Raw genomic sequence first — 19,577 nt, 5'->3', positions numbered from 1 at the left:
AGAGTTTCATTTTAACTCTATAGCAGAGAGTAGATGTAAAATAGAGCTTTTATTCCTATATTAAACTTGTTTAGGTTTATAACTCAGAAGAGGAAGTGGCTTCTTTATTTAAATGCAGTGATTTCATTTGTAGATTTTGAAACAATTTAAATTGCCTTTTGTTTCTCTAGTGAAATTTTAGACAACAGAATCCTACGCATTCAGCCTTAAAAGCAAAGTGATATACATGGAGAAAGATTCTGTAAGAGGCTTGCAATACTTACTGAAGGAATTTTTGATTTCAAAGAAGTGATAAAAATAGAGCCTAAATCAAGTAATTATAAACATATTCCTTAAACCTAGTATAGTAATCCTTTGAATATAATTTATTTCTTCATACTTTTTAAAGGGTGTATACTATATATAGATAGATTTATTACAGTATATTTATTATAGTATGTATGTACAGTATACAGTATAGATAGATTTATTACAGCATTTGGGGTTTAATATTTGTGGATTCAATTATCTGCAAGCAACCGAAATGATTAGGTGGACAGGTTCTAGAGATGAACCTGGGTTTGAATCCATTCTCCACCACTTTATTAGAATGGATGATCATGGTGCTTTGGTTTCTTAGCTGCAAAATGCTATCATAATTTCTACCTCATATGATTTAAAGCAGTAATGTATGAAAAGCACTTAGTGCACAGTTCTTGGTACGTAGTAAGTACTTAAAAGTGGTAACTGACTCTCAAGAGGCATGATTAATTAGTAATACTGCAAAGTTAAGAATTTGTGTGAGTCACATAGCAAGAGAATGAACTCTACTATATCTGCATCTCAGAGAGGGTTTGGGCTCTTCTGCCTGTGGCATATTTGGTTTATCTGAGTGAAATATTGGTTAAAGTGGTCAAGAATTTGTTTTTAAACAGAAGTTGCATCCCTTGGGAGTGTCAGAGATCATCTATAATGGTTTTTACAGTATTTCACCATTCACAGATATGTACTATGATAACTGTCAACATCTATATCCTTACATATTACAAATTCATTAGTTCCATTGCATTTTCAGTGTTTACTATGTACACAGAACTATGACAAATATTAAGTGCTCCATGTATTATAAAGATTTTTATTTTTCTCCATTTTGTATCTCCAGAGAGAATCTATGATTGTGAATATAAGGGTGACTGTAGAAATTGCTTTGGAAGCATACTTATCTTGCTGTTTCTTTAACAAGGCTTACTCCTGTACTTATGCCCAGTAAAGGAACATCACTTCTAGATTTCAGATATGATATGACAGCTTTTTAATCAAAATAATGAAGATAACACTTTTCCTTTCAACAGGATTTCAGCCACAGTGCCTATACAAGTTACTATTCAATAAATACTAGTTGAATGAAGGAGTAAATGAACAAATGGGCAATATAAACTAACGTAGTCCTAAAACATTCAGAAGTTGTGGCTACTACTGCTGCTATGAACCGTAAATTAAGCAATATAGGTTCTTATAAGGCTGCTTTTTGCTATAGTCAGTGAAGTGTGGTATGATCCTGGCATGTTTAATCTATTATTCTGTGTAACTATAATTGAAATTTTGATTCAGTAAATAAAAATCATGAAATCAACTGTTAGATTTTACTACATTGATTTGAAGAAACTTTTATCTAGTTCTTAATATTAGAATTTTTTTATCTTTTCAGAGTCGTTTCAGTGTATTTTCCTGGTAGTTCTTTGTAAAAAGGATCACTAAATTTAGCGACTTTCTTCCCAAGAATGTTTAAATTAGCACCTCAACTTTATATGTCTTCTATACAGATCTCAGGAAACATGAAGATAAGTTGAACCATCATCAGCGAATTGGGCTGAAGTAAGATAGCAAATTTTCTTTTATTTTGACACTTAAGATGTAAAAGTAAAATTTTTTTATAGCCATTCTTCTTCCATACACCATAATAATTCTTCAAACTTAGCTAAACACAATCATTTTTCTATTTCAGGAATACTAAGATTTGTTGCAGCTTTTGTAGAGAATATGCCTGTTTTCACACATCTTGTTATTGCCTTCTAGTTTGCTTTCTTGTGTTGAGTGTTTCCCCCATGCTCTTGACTTCAGGGAGGAACTTCCTCTTAAAATACATAGGACTGAGTGCATCAGTCAGTTAGCAGGTGTTTATTTTGTGCTTAACTATTGTAGAAAGCATTGTGTCAGGTCTGGGGTAAGGATATAAATAGGATCAGTGTAGCTCTTAAGAAGTTTAGAGTCTGCCCAAGAAGCTAGGACGTGAGTATGGAATGCTAAATTAAAAAAAGAAAAAGATAAAAACCCAAAGACCTAAATAATGGTGTAGGAATAACTAGTAGGAATGTTGTATATCAGCATCAGTAATTATTTTGTGTGCTGGATACAATCTGGAATCCCTTTTGTAATGCATAGTACATAAGCAGGTCTCACTTCCTGTCTTACATAGTCTTGTTGGCAGGTTAGCCCTGTTGATGCCTCACCATAATCCTCTAAACTCACACTGCTCTTCTAAGACTCTGAGCTGGTCAGAAACCAGGATGGTGTAGTCCTCCCTTTCCTTGCATTTACTTAACAGAGATCTTCTGAAGAACTTGGTTGTTGTGAGAGGTGGTTTTGAGCAGGTGCTTTATCAGTTTTAGATGTTATTTCATACTGAGATATTTTTGTAACAGCTTTATTGAAATATAATTCAGATACCATACAATTCATCCTTTTATAAAGTATACAGTTCAGTGGTTTTTAGTATATCCATGGAATTGTGCAACCATAACGACAGTTGATTTTAGAACATCTTTGTTATATCCCAAAAAGAACCCATACCTATTGGCATTTACTCCCCATTTCTCTCTACCTGCCCTCTGTCTCCACCCACCCCCCCCCTCCACCCCCACCCCCTCTCTGACAATCATTAATATACTTTCTGTCAATATAGATTTGCCTTTTCTGGTCGTTTCATATAAATGAAATCATACAGTATGTGATCTTTTGTGAATGCCTTCTTTCACATAGCATAATGTTATCTGGATTCATAGGATAATGTTTTAAAATATGATAATTTTGCAGGATTTAAGAGCAATAAACTGTAACCCCGTGACTTACACACAAAGTGGAGGGAGCAGTCCACTTTGGAAATATACTAACTTACTCTTGGTATAGGAAGTGTGAAGTTTATTTAAATATATTTACTTACTCTTGGTATAGGAATGTGAAGTTTATTTAAAAGAAGTTTAGATGGAGTATCTGGAATAGCATAAAGAATGACACTTAAAAATTTTAGTCTAAGTTAAGAAACAAACTTACCCTTACCCCCCATTTTTACTGTTATCTTCTTACTAAGTGCTAGTCTTGATTTTTGAATGATGTACTGGGATAAGGACACTTGATATGGTAGGCAGTTTATTTTTTAAGACGATTTAAATTTCACAAAAATCGTTTGTCTACTTATTCTGTCTTTATAGATATTTTGAGGACTTTGAGAAAAGAATTCCTCGTGAAGAGATGTTACAAATGCAAGTAAGCGTGTGCTGAATTGTATTCTTTGATTAGAATTGACAATGTCACTTGTTGAAAAGCCATTTTTAGAATACTGACTTAATTTTTTTTCTATTAGGATATTGTACTAAATGAAGTTAAAAAAGTGGATTCTGAATACATTGCTACAGTCTGTGGCAGTTTCAGAAGAGGTAACATACTTCCTGATCTTAGGTTATTCATGCCTTGATATTATAATTGCCTAATGTATACCAAAAAAAAATGGAACAAAGAGATGTAATTTGTGTTACTTTATAGATATACTAAGATCCAGTAGAGTATTATCTAAGTTTATTTGTTTATAGATAGGAATATGTATTAAAAATTAGAGAAAATTCATCCTTATTTTATTATAGGATGATATTTTAATGACTAGCTTTAACAAATTTTATAAAATAATTTTATATATATTAAGAGCTTAAGAGCAATTGACTACATGCTAGTAAAGCTGTGGGAAGGTGGTGTTGTTTTTTTTTTTAACTTTTTTTATTTTCTAAGTTTTCTGTAACGAATCTAAAAATACTGTCTCTGAAGCACTAGTTCCAAACCAGTTCTCACAACAACCAGGTCCTTCAGATGATCTCATTCTGTGTGAATGTGAGCAAAGTGGGAACCAAGAGAATCCTGGTTTCTTACTGGCTCAGAATATGGAAGGGTAATATAAATTTTAAAATATTAACTTTAAAAATTGTAATACCAAAACTTGATTTAAAACTTTTGGAATAGTTATCTGACTGAATCCCTGGCCACCTTTGGAGTATTGCTTAAGCAGTAGGTAATGAGCTACCACAAATTCTCAGGGTAGCTGCTTTAAGAATCTGGAGCTGGGAGAGGAAAGTGACACATCAATAATTGTTGATAAGTAGAAAGAACATGGGACTGGGACCAAAAGACTTGGGCCCTGAGGCCAAATCTACTGTCACTACATGATTGAAGTCAGTCTGCTCTTCACATCCCCTTTTCCATATTTGCAAAATGAGAGGATTAAAGTTAACCAGTTGTTTGAGTTTTTCTGTACATCAGAAATACCTAGAAAGTTTAAAAAGAGAAGTACACATTGCTGTACAGTGCTACAAACCTACTAAATAAGAATCTTTTTAGGTGGGGCCTTAGAATCTGTATTTTCAGAACATAGACTTGAATACACAGCAGGACAAATGCATGCTCAGTTGAAGATGACAGCCTTTCTGGATTTCAGTATTTCTATTTTAGTTTTGCTTTTATTGAGTAGGTCATATGGTTGCATGCTTTAATATAAAAAAGGTATACACTAAGAAGCTTCCCTTCTACCCTATCCTAGTTCACTCTTTCCACTCCCTCCCACCACTGTCCCATTAATGACCACTCTCCTGTGTGTTCTTTCAGTGGTTTTACAAGTAAATATAATGAATGTGAATATATATTCTTTTTTCCCGTTTTTTTTTTTTTATTTATTTAAAATCTTTTTATTATTGAAGTATAGTTGACATACATTGTTATATTAGTTTCAGGTGTACAACATAGTGGTGACAGTTCTGTACACTACACGGTGCTCACCACAATAAGTGTAGTTACCATCTCTCACCATACAATGTTAATACAATACTGACTGTGTTAACTATGCTGTACTTTTCATCTCCATCACTTCTTTTATGACTGGAAATTTTTACTTCCTAATCGCTTTCACCTATTTTATCCATCCCCCCACTTAGCCCTACCTCTGGCAGCTACCAGTTCTCTGTATTTATAAGTCTGTTTCTGTTTTGTTTGTAGTTTGTTTTGTTTTTTAGATTCCACATATAAATGAATCATATGGTATTTATCTTTCTCTGACTTATTTCACCTAGCATAATACTCTCTAGGTCCATCCATACTGTCAAAAATGACAAGATCTCATTCTTTTTTAGGACTGAGTAACATTCCATTGTATACTGATACCACATTGTCTTTACCTAATGAATACACGTTCTTGCTGTCCTCCTCCCCCTTTCTTTCACAAAAGTAACGTAGTATATACACAGTATGTGCCTTACTTCTTAATAAAAACATATCTTGGAGATCTTTTCCACATCAGTATATAGAGAGCATGTTTATTCTTTTTTATTTATTTATTATTGAGAGACAGACACAGTGTGTGAGCGGGGGAGGGTCAGAGAGAGGGGAAGACACAGAATCCAAAGCAGGCTCTAGGCTCTGAGCTATCACCAGAGAGCCGGATGCGGGGCTCCAACTCAACCCACGAGATCAGGACCTGAGCCGAAGTTGGACGGTTAACCAACCGACTGAGCCACCCAGGCACCCCTGTTCTTTTTTTATAGCTTCATAACATTTGGTTATGTCGGTGTTTCATACTTTATTTATTTGGTCCTTTGTTAATAGACTCTTGGGTTATTTCCCTTTTTATGCTAAAGTAATTGTTTTGTTTTTTAAATGGATAGAGTAATACATTTTGGGTAGTAGGTTGATGGTAAAAGACACAACTTTTAAGAGAAATGAGAAGAAAAGAAGACAAAATTTTCTTTCTTAAAATAGCTTCCTTGAATGTCCTGGGAACAGCACACAATGAATCTAGTCTTCTTTATGTTTAAATAGCTGGTTAAAGATTATTGATGCATAAAGTGGTGGTCCAGAGACACTGCCATATCTTCAGTGACCAAAAGTATGTTTTGCATATATTGTACTTACAAAAATGCAAAGAAAGGCGATAAACAGTATTATTCTATGCCGACTGTGCGGCAGGCACTATTCTAGATGCTTTTACATATTATTCTTAGTTGTACAATGGCCAATAGAGTAGTTTTTAGTAGTTTATAGACAGAGAAACTGAGGTCCAAAGGAATATACAGTCTACACTTGTAATATTGAAACAAAAGACATTTAAAATGAAAATCCATTGAAATGAACACAAACTTTTATAGTTTTATAATAAAAGAAAGTATAAATAACTGTATGTAACCTTTCTAAAGTTATGTGGTTGTAGAGTGGGGGTCAAAATAAAAACCTAAGTCATTATAAAGTGCTATATTCTTATCCATGATACCATAATAGTAATTTTTACTAATATTCATTAAATGAATTGAGTCGTAAGAGTTGAAATGGATTTTCTGATTAGCCTTTACAGAGTTAGAACATATTGTTTAATTTGAGGTTTTTAGATATATAGTATTCATAGTTGTATTTTAAAGCTTTTTTCATAATGAGGATTTACTAATTAACATATAGTTGTTTTCAGGTATACAATATAATGGTTCAACTATTCTGTGCATTACTCAGTGCTCATCATGATAAGTACTCTTAATCCCCTTCACCTATTTCTCCCATCCCCTCACCTACCTCACCTCACCTCTGGGAACCACCAGTTTGTTCTCTATATTTAAGAGTCTGTTTTTAGGTTTGTCTCATTTTTTTCTTTGTTCATGTGTTTGGCTTCTTAAATTCCACACATGAGTGAAATTGTATGGTATTTGTCTTTCTCTGACTGACTTATTTCACTTAGCATAATACACTCTACATCCATCCATATTGTCGCAAATGGCAAGATTCATTCTTTTTTTTTATGCTGCGTAATATTCCATTGTATATATAGACCACATCTTCTTTTTATTTTTATTTTATTTTATTTCTTTATAAAATTTTTTTTTTAACATTTATTTATTATTGAGAGACAGAGACAGAGCATGAGCATGGGGGAGGGGGTGGCAGAGAGAGAGGAGGAGACACAGAATCCGAAACAGGCTCCAGGCTCTGAGCTGTCAGCACAGAGCCGATGCGGGGCTCGAACCCACAAACCGCGAGATCATGACCTGAGCCAAAGTTGGATGCTTAACCAACTTAGCCACCCAAGCACCCCGACCACATCTTCTTTTTAAAAAAATTTTTTTAACACTTATTATTGAGAGACAGAGAGACACAGAGCGTGAGCAGGGGAAGGGTAGAGAGAGGGGGAGGCACAGAATCTGAAGTAGGCTCCAGCCTCTGAGCTGTCAGCACAGAGCCTGACGCAGGGCTCGAACTCACGAACTGTGAGATCATGACCTGAGTCAAAAGTCAGTCGCCTAACCAACTAAGCCACCCAGGAGCCCCAGAAATTTAAATTGTTTTTTTTTTTTTACATTTATTCATTTTTGAGAGACAGAGAGAGACAGATCACAAGTGGAGGAGGGGCAGAGAGAGAGGAAGACACAGAATCTGAAGCAGGTTCCAGGCTCTAAGCTGTCAGTACAGAGCCTGATATGGGGCTCGAACCCACAAACCGCGAGATCATGACCTGAGCCGAAGTCGGACGCTTAACCAACTGAGCCACCCGGGCGCCCCTAGACCACGTCTTCTTTATCTATTCATCTGTCAGTGAACACTTGGGTCATCTATTGCTGGACACTTCATTGCTTCCATGTCTTAGCTATTGTAAATAATGTTGCAGTAAACATAGGGGTGCATGTATGTTTTTGAAGTAGTGTCTTTATTTTCTTTGGGTAAATACCTATTAGTGGAATTACTGGACCATATGGTAATTTGATTTTTAATTTTTTGAGAAACATCTATACTGTCTTCCACAGTGGCTACACCAGTTTACATTCCTACGAACAGTACATGAGGGTTCCTTTTTCTCCACATCCTCGCCAACACTGTTTTTTGTGTTTTTGGTTTTAGCCATTCTGACAGGTGTGAGGTGATAATCTCATTGTTCTTTTGATTTTCGTTTCCCTGATGATGAGTGATGATGAACATCTTTTCATGTGTCTGTGGGCCATCTGTATATCTTTTTTGGAAAAAAGTCTTTCAATATTGTTTTTATTCATTATTGAGTACTTAGGTGCATTTTGTTTTAATTTTTTGTTTTTAACATTGATTTATTTTTGAGAGAGAGAGCACAGGTGGGGGAGAGGCAGAGATGGAGGGAGACACAGAATCCGAAGCAGGCTTCAGGCTCCCAGCTGTCAGCACAGAGCCTGACGCAGGGCTTGAACTCATGAACTGTGAGATAATGATCTGAGCTGAAGTCAGACGCTTAACCGACTGAGCTACCCAGGTGCCCCTAGGTGCATTTTTAGTACATTAAACTCACCAACTGTATGTAATGCACATTTAATGCCAATCACTGTTGTTATCCCAGATTCTGCAGTTTATATTAGTATACCTGAACAGTTGGACAGAAAATTGAAATCTTTTAACTAATTCTGAATATGAAGTGCAGTGAAATATAGTTAGTCTACAAGAAGTAAACCTCCTCAGTGTGACATCACTTTGGTGTTGTATTTGCCTGCTAATTTATAAAGTCACATAGGGAATTCCATACATATTTTTTGTTATTGTAGGTGCAGAGTCCAGTGGTGACATGGATGTCCTTCTCACCCATCCAAGCTTTACCTCTGAGTCAACTAAACAGGTACTGCAGAATTTATAGTCAAATATGCTGTCTTACACAATAGTAAATATCATTTTCTTTTTTTTTTTTTTTTTGACAGAGCATGTGTGTGTGTGCAAGCAGGGGAGGGGCAGAGGGAGGAGAGAGAGAATCTCAAGCAGGCTCCACACCCATGCAGAGCCCAGCATGGGCGTCGATCTCACACCTATGAGATCATGACCTGAACTGAAATGAAGAGTCAGACACTTAACCGACTGAGCCCCACAGGCACTCCTAAATAATCATTTTCTAAATGATAGTTGGATATTTCAGAATGAATTTTTGCTTTACTCTTTTTGAAAAGTCAGTTGAAGTGCTCTGTACTGATTGACATCTGTGAAAGGCAAAGTAAGTGGTTGAAAGGGATACACAATAGTGTTTTTCTGCAAGGAACTGGGGGTGGGGGGGGACAGTCTAATTTTCAAAAAAGAAACTTAGTACAACATTTCCAGAATTATTTATTGCCTATCATGGATATTTTAGAAATATCCACTATAATATTCAGGTTTTCATTAAGAGAATATTTTTCTACTAAAAAATGTTATATTAAGAAACTTTATCCCTGTTAGAAAAACCCATGAAGGCAAAACATTTTTGATTTTGGAATATATACTTTTTTTAAAAAAAATTATTTAATCTTTGTTTATTTTTGAGAGAGAAAGACAGAGCATGAGAGGCAGAGGGGCAGAGAGAGAAGGAGACACAGAATCCAAAGCAGGCTCCAGGCTCCGAGCTGTCAGCACAGGGCTTGAACTCACGGAGTGTGAGATCATGACCTGAGTTGAAGTCAGACGCTTAACTGACTGAGCCACCCAGGCACCCTTGGAATATATACCTTTTAAAGATGAAGCAGCTAACTTTTTGATTTAATGAAACAGACGAACCCAAATGATGTTTGGGAGTATCAATGATATTGGTGAAAAATGATGGTTTCTAAAAATATGTTTCATTTGATAAATGAGTTTTGTGTTAGAAGAAGAAAGTACTTAGAGGAAAGCTAGGCATTTCTCCATAGATAATTAGAAAACTCATCTTAAAAAATGTTTTCTGGCTATAAAAGAGTAATTATTTTTCTTTTTTCCTATTTATGTTTCTATAGCCAAAGCTGTTACATCGTGTTGTGGAGCAGTTACAGAAGGTCCATTTTATTACAGATACTCTGTCAAAAGGTGAAACCAAGTTCATGGTAAGTACTTGTTTGAGTTAACACTTCTGAACAAAAATCTTGGAAACTGTTCAGTAACCATTCTGAGTGTATGACTCTCAGTATTGTTAGTATTAGAGTCAATAAATAGGATATCCATGAGAGTTTAGAGAAGAATTAATAAGATGCTAATCTCAGAATATTTTAGTAAAGACTTTTGTTTTAAATTCTCCACTTGTAACTAATCTGAGCTACTGGAATACATAATTAGGCATAATCTGCTTTTATTAAAATTTCTATAATGACTTCAATGCATCATAAGTTTTTCTCTAAAATAGCAAATGTTCTCATATTCTCAGACTTGGAATTCTTCAGTAAGTGAGATTAGAATTGTCTGAAGAATATTAATCTATTACAACACCAAAGAAAGAGAAGAAATTAGGGCATGTGATACAAACATGTTATGCAGCATGATAAGCAGAGGAGTTAATAGAGATTTTCACGGTGAAACCCATCATGATGAATTGTGAAAATCCTGTAGAGTTCCAGGCAATTAAACTTTGAAGATTCAAGACAAATGGCAAATGAATTAAGAAGAGGTTAATAAATATCTCTGTGTAAAAAACCGACAGGAAGGCAAGTAGAAATCTAGGACTAAGGTAATAAAGGGTTACCTTTGTTGTGCTGCTCACTTAAATACATACCTTGAAACTCCTTTTTTCCGTGTCCCCTTTTCCCAAGTCATATGCCTGAAATGGAAAGAGATTGTGCTTTTGGGGAGCGGAAATGCTAATACTAGAAAGAGTCTCATTGCATAATTTGACAGTGGTTTTAGCCAAAAGTAGGATAAGATGGTTGAGATAGATCGTTGAAACATCGTGTCCTTCAAAAAGTAGAACAGTGCTCGCCAGGGACCTGTGGGGAAGGGGAATATGGAGTTAGTATTTAACAGACCCAGAGTTTCAGTTGGGGAACGTGAAGAAGTTCTGGAGGCAGATGGTGGTGATAGTTATACAACAGTGTGAATATACTTAATGCTATAGAACTTCAAACTTAAAAATGGCTAAAATGGTAAACTTTATGTTGTGTATATTTAATCAGACACACAGAAAATCATGTCATTAAATTCAACAGGATGATTTTATTGGGCTATGAAACTATTGCCAAAGTTGGTCACATTTTATAATGTTTCAAAAGAACTTTGGGAAAGGTAAAAATAAAATTCTAGTCAAGTCTTTAGGAATTAAATCTATGAGCTGTTCTCCCAAATCTGTCTGATTTGGAGCTTTTACTCTATGCCCAGAAATATAGACATGTGAGATGTTATTAAAAATAGGGTTTATATATGCTCTAGGAACATCCCTTTTAAATTGAAATTGATTATATTCACCAAAATGAATCTGCATAAAAAATAAATCTGTGTAAAATAATCTTACATTTAAAGAGCATTCAATCAGATAAAATCCTAAAAATAACATGTGGTAGACAAGTTGAATTTTTTTTTTTCATTGTAGGAAAGTGTCCTGGTATACCTGGGGATATTCTGGGGACCCCTTCTGGCCTAACTCTCTACCTCCTCTAGTCATCTCTGTGAAAGGCCCTAGGACTTCTACTGGGGAAGCGCACCTGCTCTTTTCAGAGTTAGCGACCAGGAAGGTGTTTATGCAATGCAATAGCAGGAACATTTTTTTTGCAGTCTGAACAGTATTCTGCTGTGCTCAAACAGAGATCCAGAGGCAACACCAACAGAGGCTAGTAATCCAGCTAGCAAGAATACAAAGAAAAATTACAAACTGGTGGGCTGGGTATAACCTAAAAAGGAAAGGTGGGTAGCCACGTGTATGTAAACATAAAGCGTTGCTGGCAGTAGTGGAATTGGGTTACCCCAGTAAGTGCTCAGTCATAGAAGAGAAGACCTTTGTCTGTCAGCCAAATTCCAGTGACTGCTACAAACCAGGCTGGTTCAGACCTTATTGCACATGTGATGCTTGAAAGACTAGGGCCACTCACCAATCCTAGGACAAGGCTGGAAACCTTCACTCTATCTTGCCTTCCCATTCTCTCAGTCATAGTCCTAACAGCATGTATATAGTTATTGCCAAAAAGAGAATTCCCCAAATCTATTTTCCAAAAGAAAACAGGTGAACATAATAATAAAGTGGGTTTTTTGTTTGTTTTTATACTTTGAGCAAGAAACTGAGGTCTTTGTGTGTGACATAGGAATCCATCTTAGTGGATGGTTTGTGTATAAAGTTTGGATACTGTACATGTGGCTCATATATTCTCTGAAGCTTAAAAAAAATGCCATGTGTGAGCCTGCTGTTTGACATTTATAATTGGTATGTGGTAGGATAAGGAGCAATCCAGGTTAGCTTTCAAGTCAATTTATTGTGGAGGCAATAAGGGGTAATTAGTACCTTATTGCAAAGAAAAGAGTGTGTGTTGGTATGTTGCATTGTGGAGGAATATACAGAAGCTCTAAAATCTTATTCTGGCTCCATGACTAATGGATCGTGTGACATTAGGCAAGTTGCTTTACCTCTGTAAGGCCTTAATATTTTTACCTATAAAATGATACACTTGTGCTGTGTCAAATGACAGTTATACAGATCAAATTAAGTAACATACATGGACACTGAAGGGTTTGTACAACTATCTTCATAGAGTGAATCTTCAAAAGAGTAGTACAAAGTGTTACACTAATATAGTATGATGTGATATAATATAGATACAGTATTTCTGTTTGGAAACAGATCAGTAGAGGAGAGCACCTGGTAGGGATTAAATTGGGAAACAAAAAGAGGGACAGAAAGTGAGAGAGGATGGTGATATGAGAGAACAAAACAGGGAGAATGAGTGCCAATAGGATGAGAAAGGTGTGTTCAGTCAGTTCAACAAATATACATTAAGCATCTACCACTTTTCAGTACATCTCCTGGGATGTATCTGAATTTCAGGAGAATTTATAGTTGGGACGGTGTGGGAAGGGAGTGATGGTTTACATGACCATAATAGGGGCACCTGGGTGTCTCGGTTAAGCATCAGGTCATGATCTCACAGTTCATGGATTCAAGCCCCATGTCGGGCTCTGTACTGACAACTCAGAGGCTGGAGCCTGCTTCAGATTCTGGTCTCCCTGTCTGTCTGCCCGCCACCACTCACACTCTGTCTCTTTCTCTCTCAAAACTAAATAAACATTAAAAAAATAAAAAAAAAACACAATGACCATAATAAATAGGTAAATCACATGTTAGGTTAAGATAATAAGTACTATTTTTAAAAAAAGAAAAGGAGGGTATGGGGAGATGGGCATGTAGGAAACAGCATTGAATAGGATGGTCAGAAGCAGCCCCTTTGAGAAGAGGAGACTTGAAAGAGGACTTGAGGTAAGGGAGTCAGCCAAGCAGAGAGCTCAGCAGGAGTCAGAGCAGTTACCCTGAGTGCATGAGCGTCAGCAAAGATAGTCAAAGAAGCTGAGATCTTTTAAGTTTCTTTTTTTTTTTTTTTTTTTTTTTTAATTTTTTTTTTATTTATTTTTGGGACAGAGAGAGAGAGACAGAGCATGAACGGGGGAGGGGCAGAGAGAGAGGGAGACACAGAATCGGAAACAGGCTCCAGGCTCCGAGCCATCAGCCCAGAGCCTGACGCGGGGCTCGAACTCACGGACCGCGAGATCGTGACCTGGCTGAAGTCGGATGCTTAACCGACTGCGCCACCCAGGCGCCCCGAGATCTTTTAAGTTTCTGAAAGGAAATTGGCTGAAAAACAAAGTCACCTTAGAAAATGGCATAAACCTGGGTGCCTGGCTGGCACAGTCTTTACAGCATGTGACTCTTGATCTCAGGGTCATGAGTTCAAGCCCTATGTTGGGCGTAGAGCTTACTTTAAAAAAACAACAACAACATGGGAATGCAAGCTGGTGCAGCCACTCTGGAAAACAGTATGGAGGTTCCTCAAAAAAACTAAAAATAGAACTGCCCTACGACCCAGCAATTGCACTACTAGGTGTTTATCCAAGGGATACAGGTGTGCTGTTGTCGAACGTTTATACCAGCACTATCAACAATAGCCAAAGTTAATGTCAATCGATGGATGAATGGATAAAGAAGATGTATATATATATATATACACACACACATATATGTGTGTGTATATATATATAGAATATATATTGAATAATATATTGTATATAATATATGAATGTATTCAATATATGAGTATACATTCATATATTCATATAATATATGAATATAAATATGTGAATAATATATTCAATAATATATGAATATATATTGAATATATACATGTATATATATATATACAATGAAGTATTATTTGGCAATCAAAAAGAATGAAATCTTGCCATTTACAACTACATGGATGGAACTAGAGGGTATTATACTAAGTGAAATTAGAGAAAGACAAATATTATATGACTTCACTTACATGAGGACTTTAAGAGACAAAACAGATGAACATAAGGGAAACAAAAATAATATAAAAACAGGGAGGGGGACAAAACAGAAGAGACTCATAAATATGGAGAACAAACTGAGGGTTGTTGGAGGGGTTGTGGGAGGGGGGATGGGCTGAATGGGTAAGGAGCATTAAGGAATCTACTCCTAAAATCATTGTTGTACTATATGCTAACTAATTTGGATGTAAATTTAAAAAATTTAAATTAAAAATAAATAAACAACCAAAAAACAAAACAAATAAAAACAACAGCAAAGTGAAATAAACTATTCTCATTCCATATACAGTTGATTTCAAAATCTCTTATTTCTGTAACAACTGACTAAATAATTTTAAAGATATGACCATTCATGTCTTTTTCAAGTTCTCTTCAAAGCATGAATTCCTTTATAAACTAATAGTCACCAAGCCTCAGGAAAGCCAGGGTTAATATTCCAGATCTTCTTGTAAAGCCATGATCTTTAGATAATTGAGTTATTCTTCCTGTGAATAAAATGACATTTGGAAGAAAAAAAAAAAAACAAAACAATTTCTCCTGCATTTAGATGCCTGTTTGCTTTATATAATGACTACCATTCAGATTTTAGCATTTTGTGCAAGTTTGGCCTGGGATGATTTCCTGTGAAATATCTACTATAAGGATTCAAGGGACAATAGAAGATCCCTTGAGTCCCCTGGGGAAATGAAAGAGGCTTTATTTCAGAGGACTAGGCATGAAGCTACCCAACTGAAATGCCAAACAAAACTAATCCACTCAATCTAATAAAGAATTTACAGTAATACAGAGAAATTCTTTAACATTAGCAGTTCAGAAAAAGTGCAGGAAATAAAATGAGCCTTTGAGGAAAAGAACAAAGCCATTAGATGAAATCCTATTACTGATGTGACAAACCGCAAGATCATTGCCTGTGGCACCCAAACATCCATATCCGCAAGGTAATACCTCATGGTAATTCCAGATGGAAAGCATTGCTGATCCATTTGAAGGTTCAGTTAGAACTTGTTAATGTCTAAGAAGGTAGCTTTCATATTTTGAAGATAAACAGGTTTCATTTAATCTTTCAGCCATAGGAACAGCGAAAGAAAATACCCATTTTAGATTCTAGATTGTAATTTGTCCGTGTTACTGAGTGAAAAAGTATATAGCTTTTAGTGACATGTATACTTAGTCAACTGTTCTTTAGGACCAGAAGCCTGCCACATGTGTACTTTTCTTAGAATGTGACATTTGAAACATTTAATTTGAAATTTCTGATGTTTGTAGCTCTTTTTACATATTTATGGGTTGTTCCCCAGTCCAGAATTTTGGTCCATTTTTCTAGAAAAGGAGAAGATTACTAAATAGACTTTGATAACGTTTGTTTAAAAACTGTAGAGGTATAATGAAAACTCACCTGTAGAGGAGGAAAATGATCCTCTAATTTTCTTTTAAATTTTTCTTATTTTTCATCTCTCTGTCTTTTCTAATTTCTGGGAGGTTTCCTCAATTTTAAATTCTACTTCTGCTATCCTATTTTAAATTTTGTTGAAACCTTTTCCTTAAGTGTTCTGTTTTCTATGGTATTCTGCCGCTACTTCATGGATGGAATATTTTCTGTAATCTGAAAATACTACTCATAGCTCTTTGTGTTCTTCCCGAATAGTGATTGTTTCTTCCAAATTGCTTTTATCTGTTTTGGTCTGTGTCTTTCATGTTTGATGCTTTCCCTGGTTAGCTTCTCGTTTAGAATCCTATAAAGGCCAAATCCTCATACCTAGAATCCTTGCCTGCTGTTCCATGTACTTCTTTATTTGCCACAAAGTATAATAGGAGGGTAGCCATAGACAGCACATAGAAAATCCAACTAAAAGTGCTTAAAATTCTTTCTTTTTTTAAGGTTTATTTATTTTTGAGAGAGAGAGACAGAGTGCGAGTGGGGGAGGGGCAGAGAGAGAAAGAGAGAGAGAGACAGAATCCGAAGCAGGCTCCAGGCTCTGAGCTGTCAACACAGAGCCCGACGTGAGGCTCGAACCCAGGGACCACAAGATCATGACCTGAGCCGAAGTCGGTAGCTTAACTGACTGAGCCATCCAGGCATCCCTAAAAGTGCTCAGAATTCTAAAACTGCTTGCACTTAAAGCAGAAACCTCACATTTAACATCATAATACTGAAATTAAGCCTGAAGTTTGAAAACGTCTTTAAGCATTCTTTGAAATATCCATTTTAGGGTGTTTGCCAGCTTCCCAGTAAAAATGATGAAAAGGAGTATCCACACAGGAGAATTGATATAAGGTATTACTCAAAATTTGTTGCTGACCTATTAAATTTTCCCTTCTTTTCTCTTTCCTTTGTCTTCTGTATATCTTGGAATTCATATAAATGTCTAGAACCCCTTTTCATTCTGAAGGGCTGTATGTTCCTGCTATAGACAGTGTGCAGCCTGAAAATATGTAAAGAATAACGACTGTCTACAGAATCTAATCTATTTTCTCTAGATTTGCATCTCACCATGATGCCTTCCACAACTCAAAAGTAGTTTCCTGCCGGAGGAACGTTGGTTGTAATAAGTGATACTGCTTTTCGTTTCTCCACACCGCTTGCCAGAGCATAGTTTACTGAAACCTAGACTAACTGCAACGTCAGAAGAATTTGAGCAGTCTACCTAATGATAGTCTCCTCCTTAGGTTATTAAACCACATAGACTTATTTTAGGTGTTTTGTGCCTTATTGATTATAAGAGTCCTATTTTTGCTAGATTTGAAATGTGTGGTGAAAGATTTGTTTATTTATTTATTTTAGGTTGATACCCAAGGATCAGTATTACTGTGGTGTTCTGTATTTCACTGGGAGTGATATTTTCAATAAGAATATGAGAGCTCATGCCCTAGAAAAGGGCTTCACAATCAATGAATACACAATCCGTCCCTTGGGAGTCACTGGTGAGTATTTGTGTGTGCATTAGAGATAATCCCAGTCATCTGGAGAGAAAGTTATTTTCAGATATATTTTGATTTAGCAACTTTGGTTCCTCAAAAAAGCCTTTAAGTAATTATGCCAGTTAATTGTAGTTTCTTTGTATTATGAGTCCCTCAGGCAACAAAAGGGTCTTTAATCCATATGTGCTATCAAGCCCTCATTTGAAGCCCATGATGGCAAAAGTTATTTCTAGCTCTATTAGAATGTATTAATGTGATGGTCAGCAAAAAAAAAAAAAACCTTACTGGTTTAAAGTGGGTTTGTTTGTTTTTAATGTATCTCCGAGACTTCTGCAGTACCCAGGTATCATTGCTTTTAGTATCAGGCCAAGCTTGGTAGCTTTGGCCACTTGCCTTTTAAAGTTTAAAGAGTTGGGGCACCTGGCTGGCTCAGTCGGTAGAGCATGCAACTCTTGATGTCAGGGTCGTGAGTTCATACCCCACATTGGGTGTAGAGCTTACTTTAAAAAAGATTTTTAAATAACAAAAGAAGTTTAGGGGCACCTGGCTGGCCCAGTCAGTGGAGTGTGCAGTTCTTACTCAGAGTTGTGTGTTCGAGCTTCATGTTGGATATAGAGAGTAATCAAAAACAAAATTAATAAATGAAAAGTTTAAAGAGTAAGAATTGCTTAATCTGTACTTGTTGATATCTCACCACTGTGTGGTTTACTATTCTCTACTAGGAAAATGAAGATTTTGTCATTTTGTCCTCAAAGTATAAAATAGAACTTTCTTCCCTGGTAGACAAGGGCAGTGCTTCTCGTGTGTAAACATGTATGAGCCACATTGGGACCTCATTAAATGAAGACTCTAATAGGGGGGCCCAAGATTCTGCATTTCTAGTAAGCTTCCAGGTGATTCCCGTACTGCTAGTCCAGAGACCACATTTTGAGCTGCAAAGGAAACTAGAGAGTATTTCATATGATACATGGTAGCTCTAGTGGAGATCCAGCAGAGGAGGAAATCATGAATTAGGATCATTGCAGTGGCTCCAGTTGGGATGCTCAGGTTACTTTTGTAGGATGATTAGTATATGTGACAAAGCTCAAACACAAGCCATGTGGGAGGATGGGGGTGGGGCAGTCAATATCATTTTTTGGTGACTTGGTTACCATTTTCTTTTTCTTCTGAAAGTGAGCCCCATACAGCTGTCTTCCTTGCACCCTCATAATCAAATTCCAAAACTGGCTTGTAGGTAAGTTTCTTTTCTCTCTGTACTTTTAGGAGTTGCTGGAGAGCCCCTGCCAGTGGATAGTGAGAAAGACATCTTTGACTACATCCAGTGGAAATACCGAGAACCCAAGGATCGAAGTGAATGAGGCCTGTTCTTCCCAGACACAGCTCAACTCAACAGGAGTCTTAATTTATTTCTTAACCTTTGCTATGTAAGGGTCTTTGGTGTTTTTTAAGTGATTATTTCTTCTTCATGCTTTAGCTTGCACTGTAGTCAATAAAGCCTCTCTTACTATTATCAGAGAATCTTATTCTGATTTTATTAGGAAATAGCATATCATGTTAACATGTGCGATCACACTTTACTAAGGATTTAGTGGAAAGAATGAAGAGATGAGATGTTAGCAGTGTTCAATGGGAATTTTTATTTTCCCATTTTTTTTGCCCTTATGCTATATAAGCCACATTACCCTACCACCTTTCCCTCCTATTTACTAATTACAATTAGTCAGGATACACCAGAGACTGGTCACTGGAAGATGGTTCAGTGTTTTTTAGAAATTAGGGACCTTCATAAATGTAATTATTTTCTTTGGTTGGCTTGGCCCCCACATTCAATTTTGTCATATATACTTAAGACCTAAGTATAGGTTTATCTCTTAAATCTGAAATTGGTTGTAATTCATCAGAAAGAACTTACCTAAGCAAAACCACTTACAATATGCACCTGTATGTACAAAATATGGCCTCTTCAACTTCAAACAAACAAAAATTTCACTTATTTGCTCTAGTTTTCCTCCAAGGTAACTTTTTAAATTCAAATGGTCAAACATATAAGTAAAAACACTCCTTGAAGACCTTAGCTTTGAAATTATATAATCTATATAGTAAATTAATATAATTTA

General features: G+C 36.0%; 1 protein-coding gene across 2 annotated transcripts in view; it reads left to right on the top strand.

Annotated features, from left to right (window-relative positions):
- POLB (DNA polymerase beta) overlaps positions 1–18,970 on the top strand; it is a 29,826-nt gene extending 10,856 nt beyond the window's left edge. For both annotated transcript variants that reach the window (XM_019440678.2, XM_019440677.2), the window contains 8 exons: positions 1,803–1,854; positions 3,468–3,522; positions 3,620–3,692; positions 8,835–8,905; positions 10,023–10,109; positions 16,752–16,816; positions 17,324–17,463; positions 18,724–18,970. In XM_019440678.2, the coding sequence (XP_019296223.1) occupies positions 1,803–1,854; positions 3,468–3,522; positions 3,620–3,692; positions 8,835–8,905; positions 10,023–10,109; positions 16,752–16,816; positions 17,324–17,463; positions 18,724–18,818 (638 nt within the window). In that variant the 3' untranslated portion in view covers positions 18,819–18,970. The remainder of the gene's footprint in view (positions 1–1,802; positions 1,855–3,467; positions 3,523–3,619; positions 3,693–8,834; positions 8,906–10,022; positions 10,110–16,751; positions 16,817–17,323; positions 17,464–18,723) is intronic.
- Positions 18,971–19,577: the final 607 nt, after the last annotated feature.

The sequence above is a fragment of the Panthera pardus genome, unplaced genomic scaffold, assembly GCF_024362965.1.
Source record: "Panthera pardus isolate Hobbes unplaced genomic scaffold, ASM2436296v1 HiC_scaffold_13, whole genome shotgun sequence".
NCBI lineage: Eukaryota > Metazoa > Chordata > Mammalia > Carnivora > Felidae > Panthera > Panthera pardus.
This window is presented reverse-complemented; position numbering and strand designations above follow the sequence as displayed.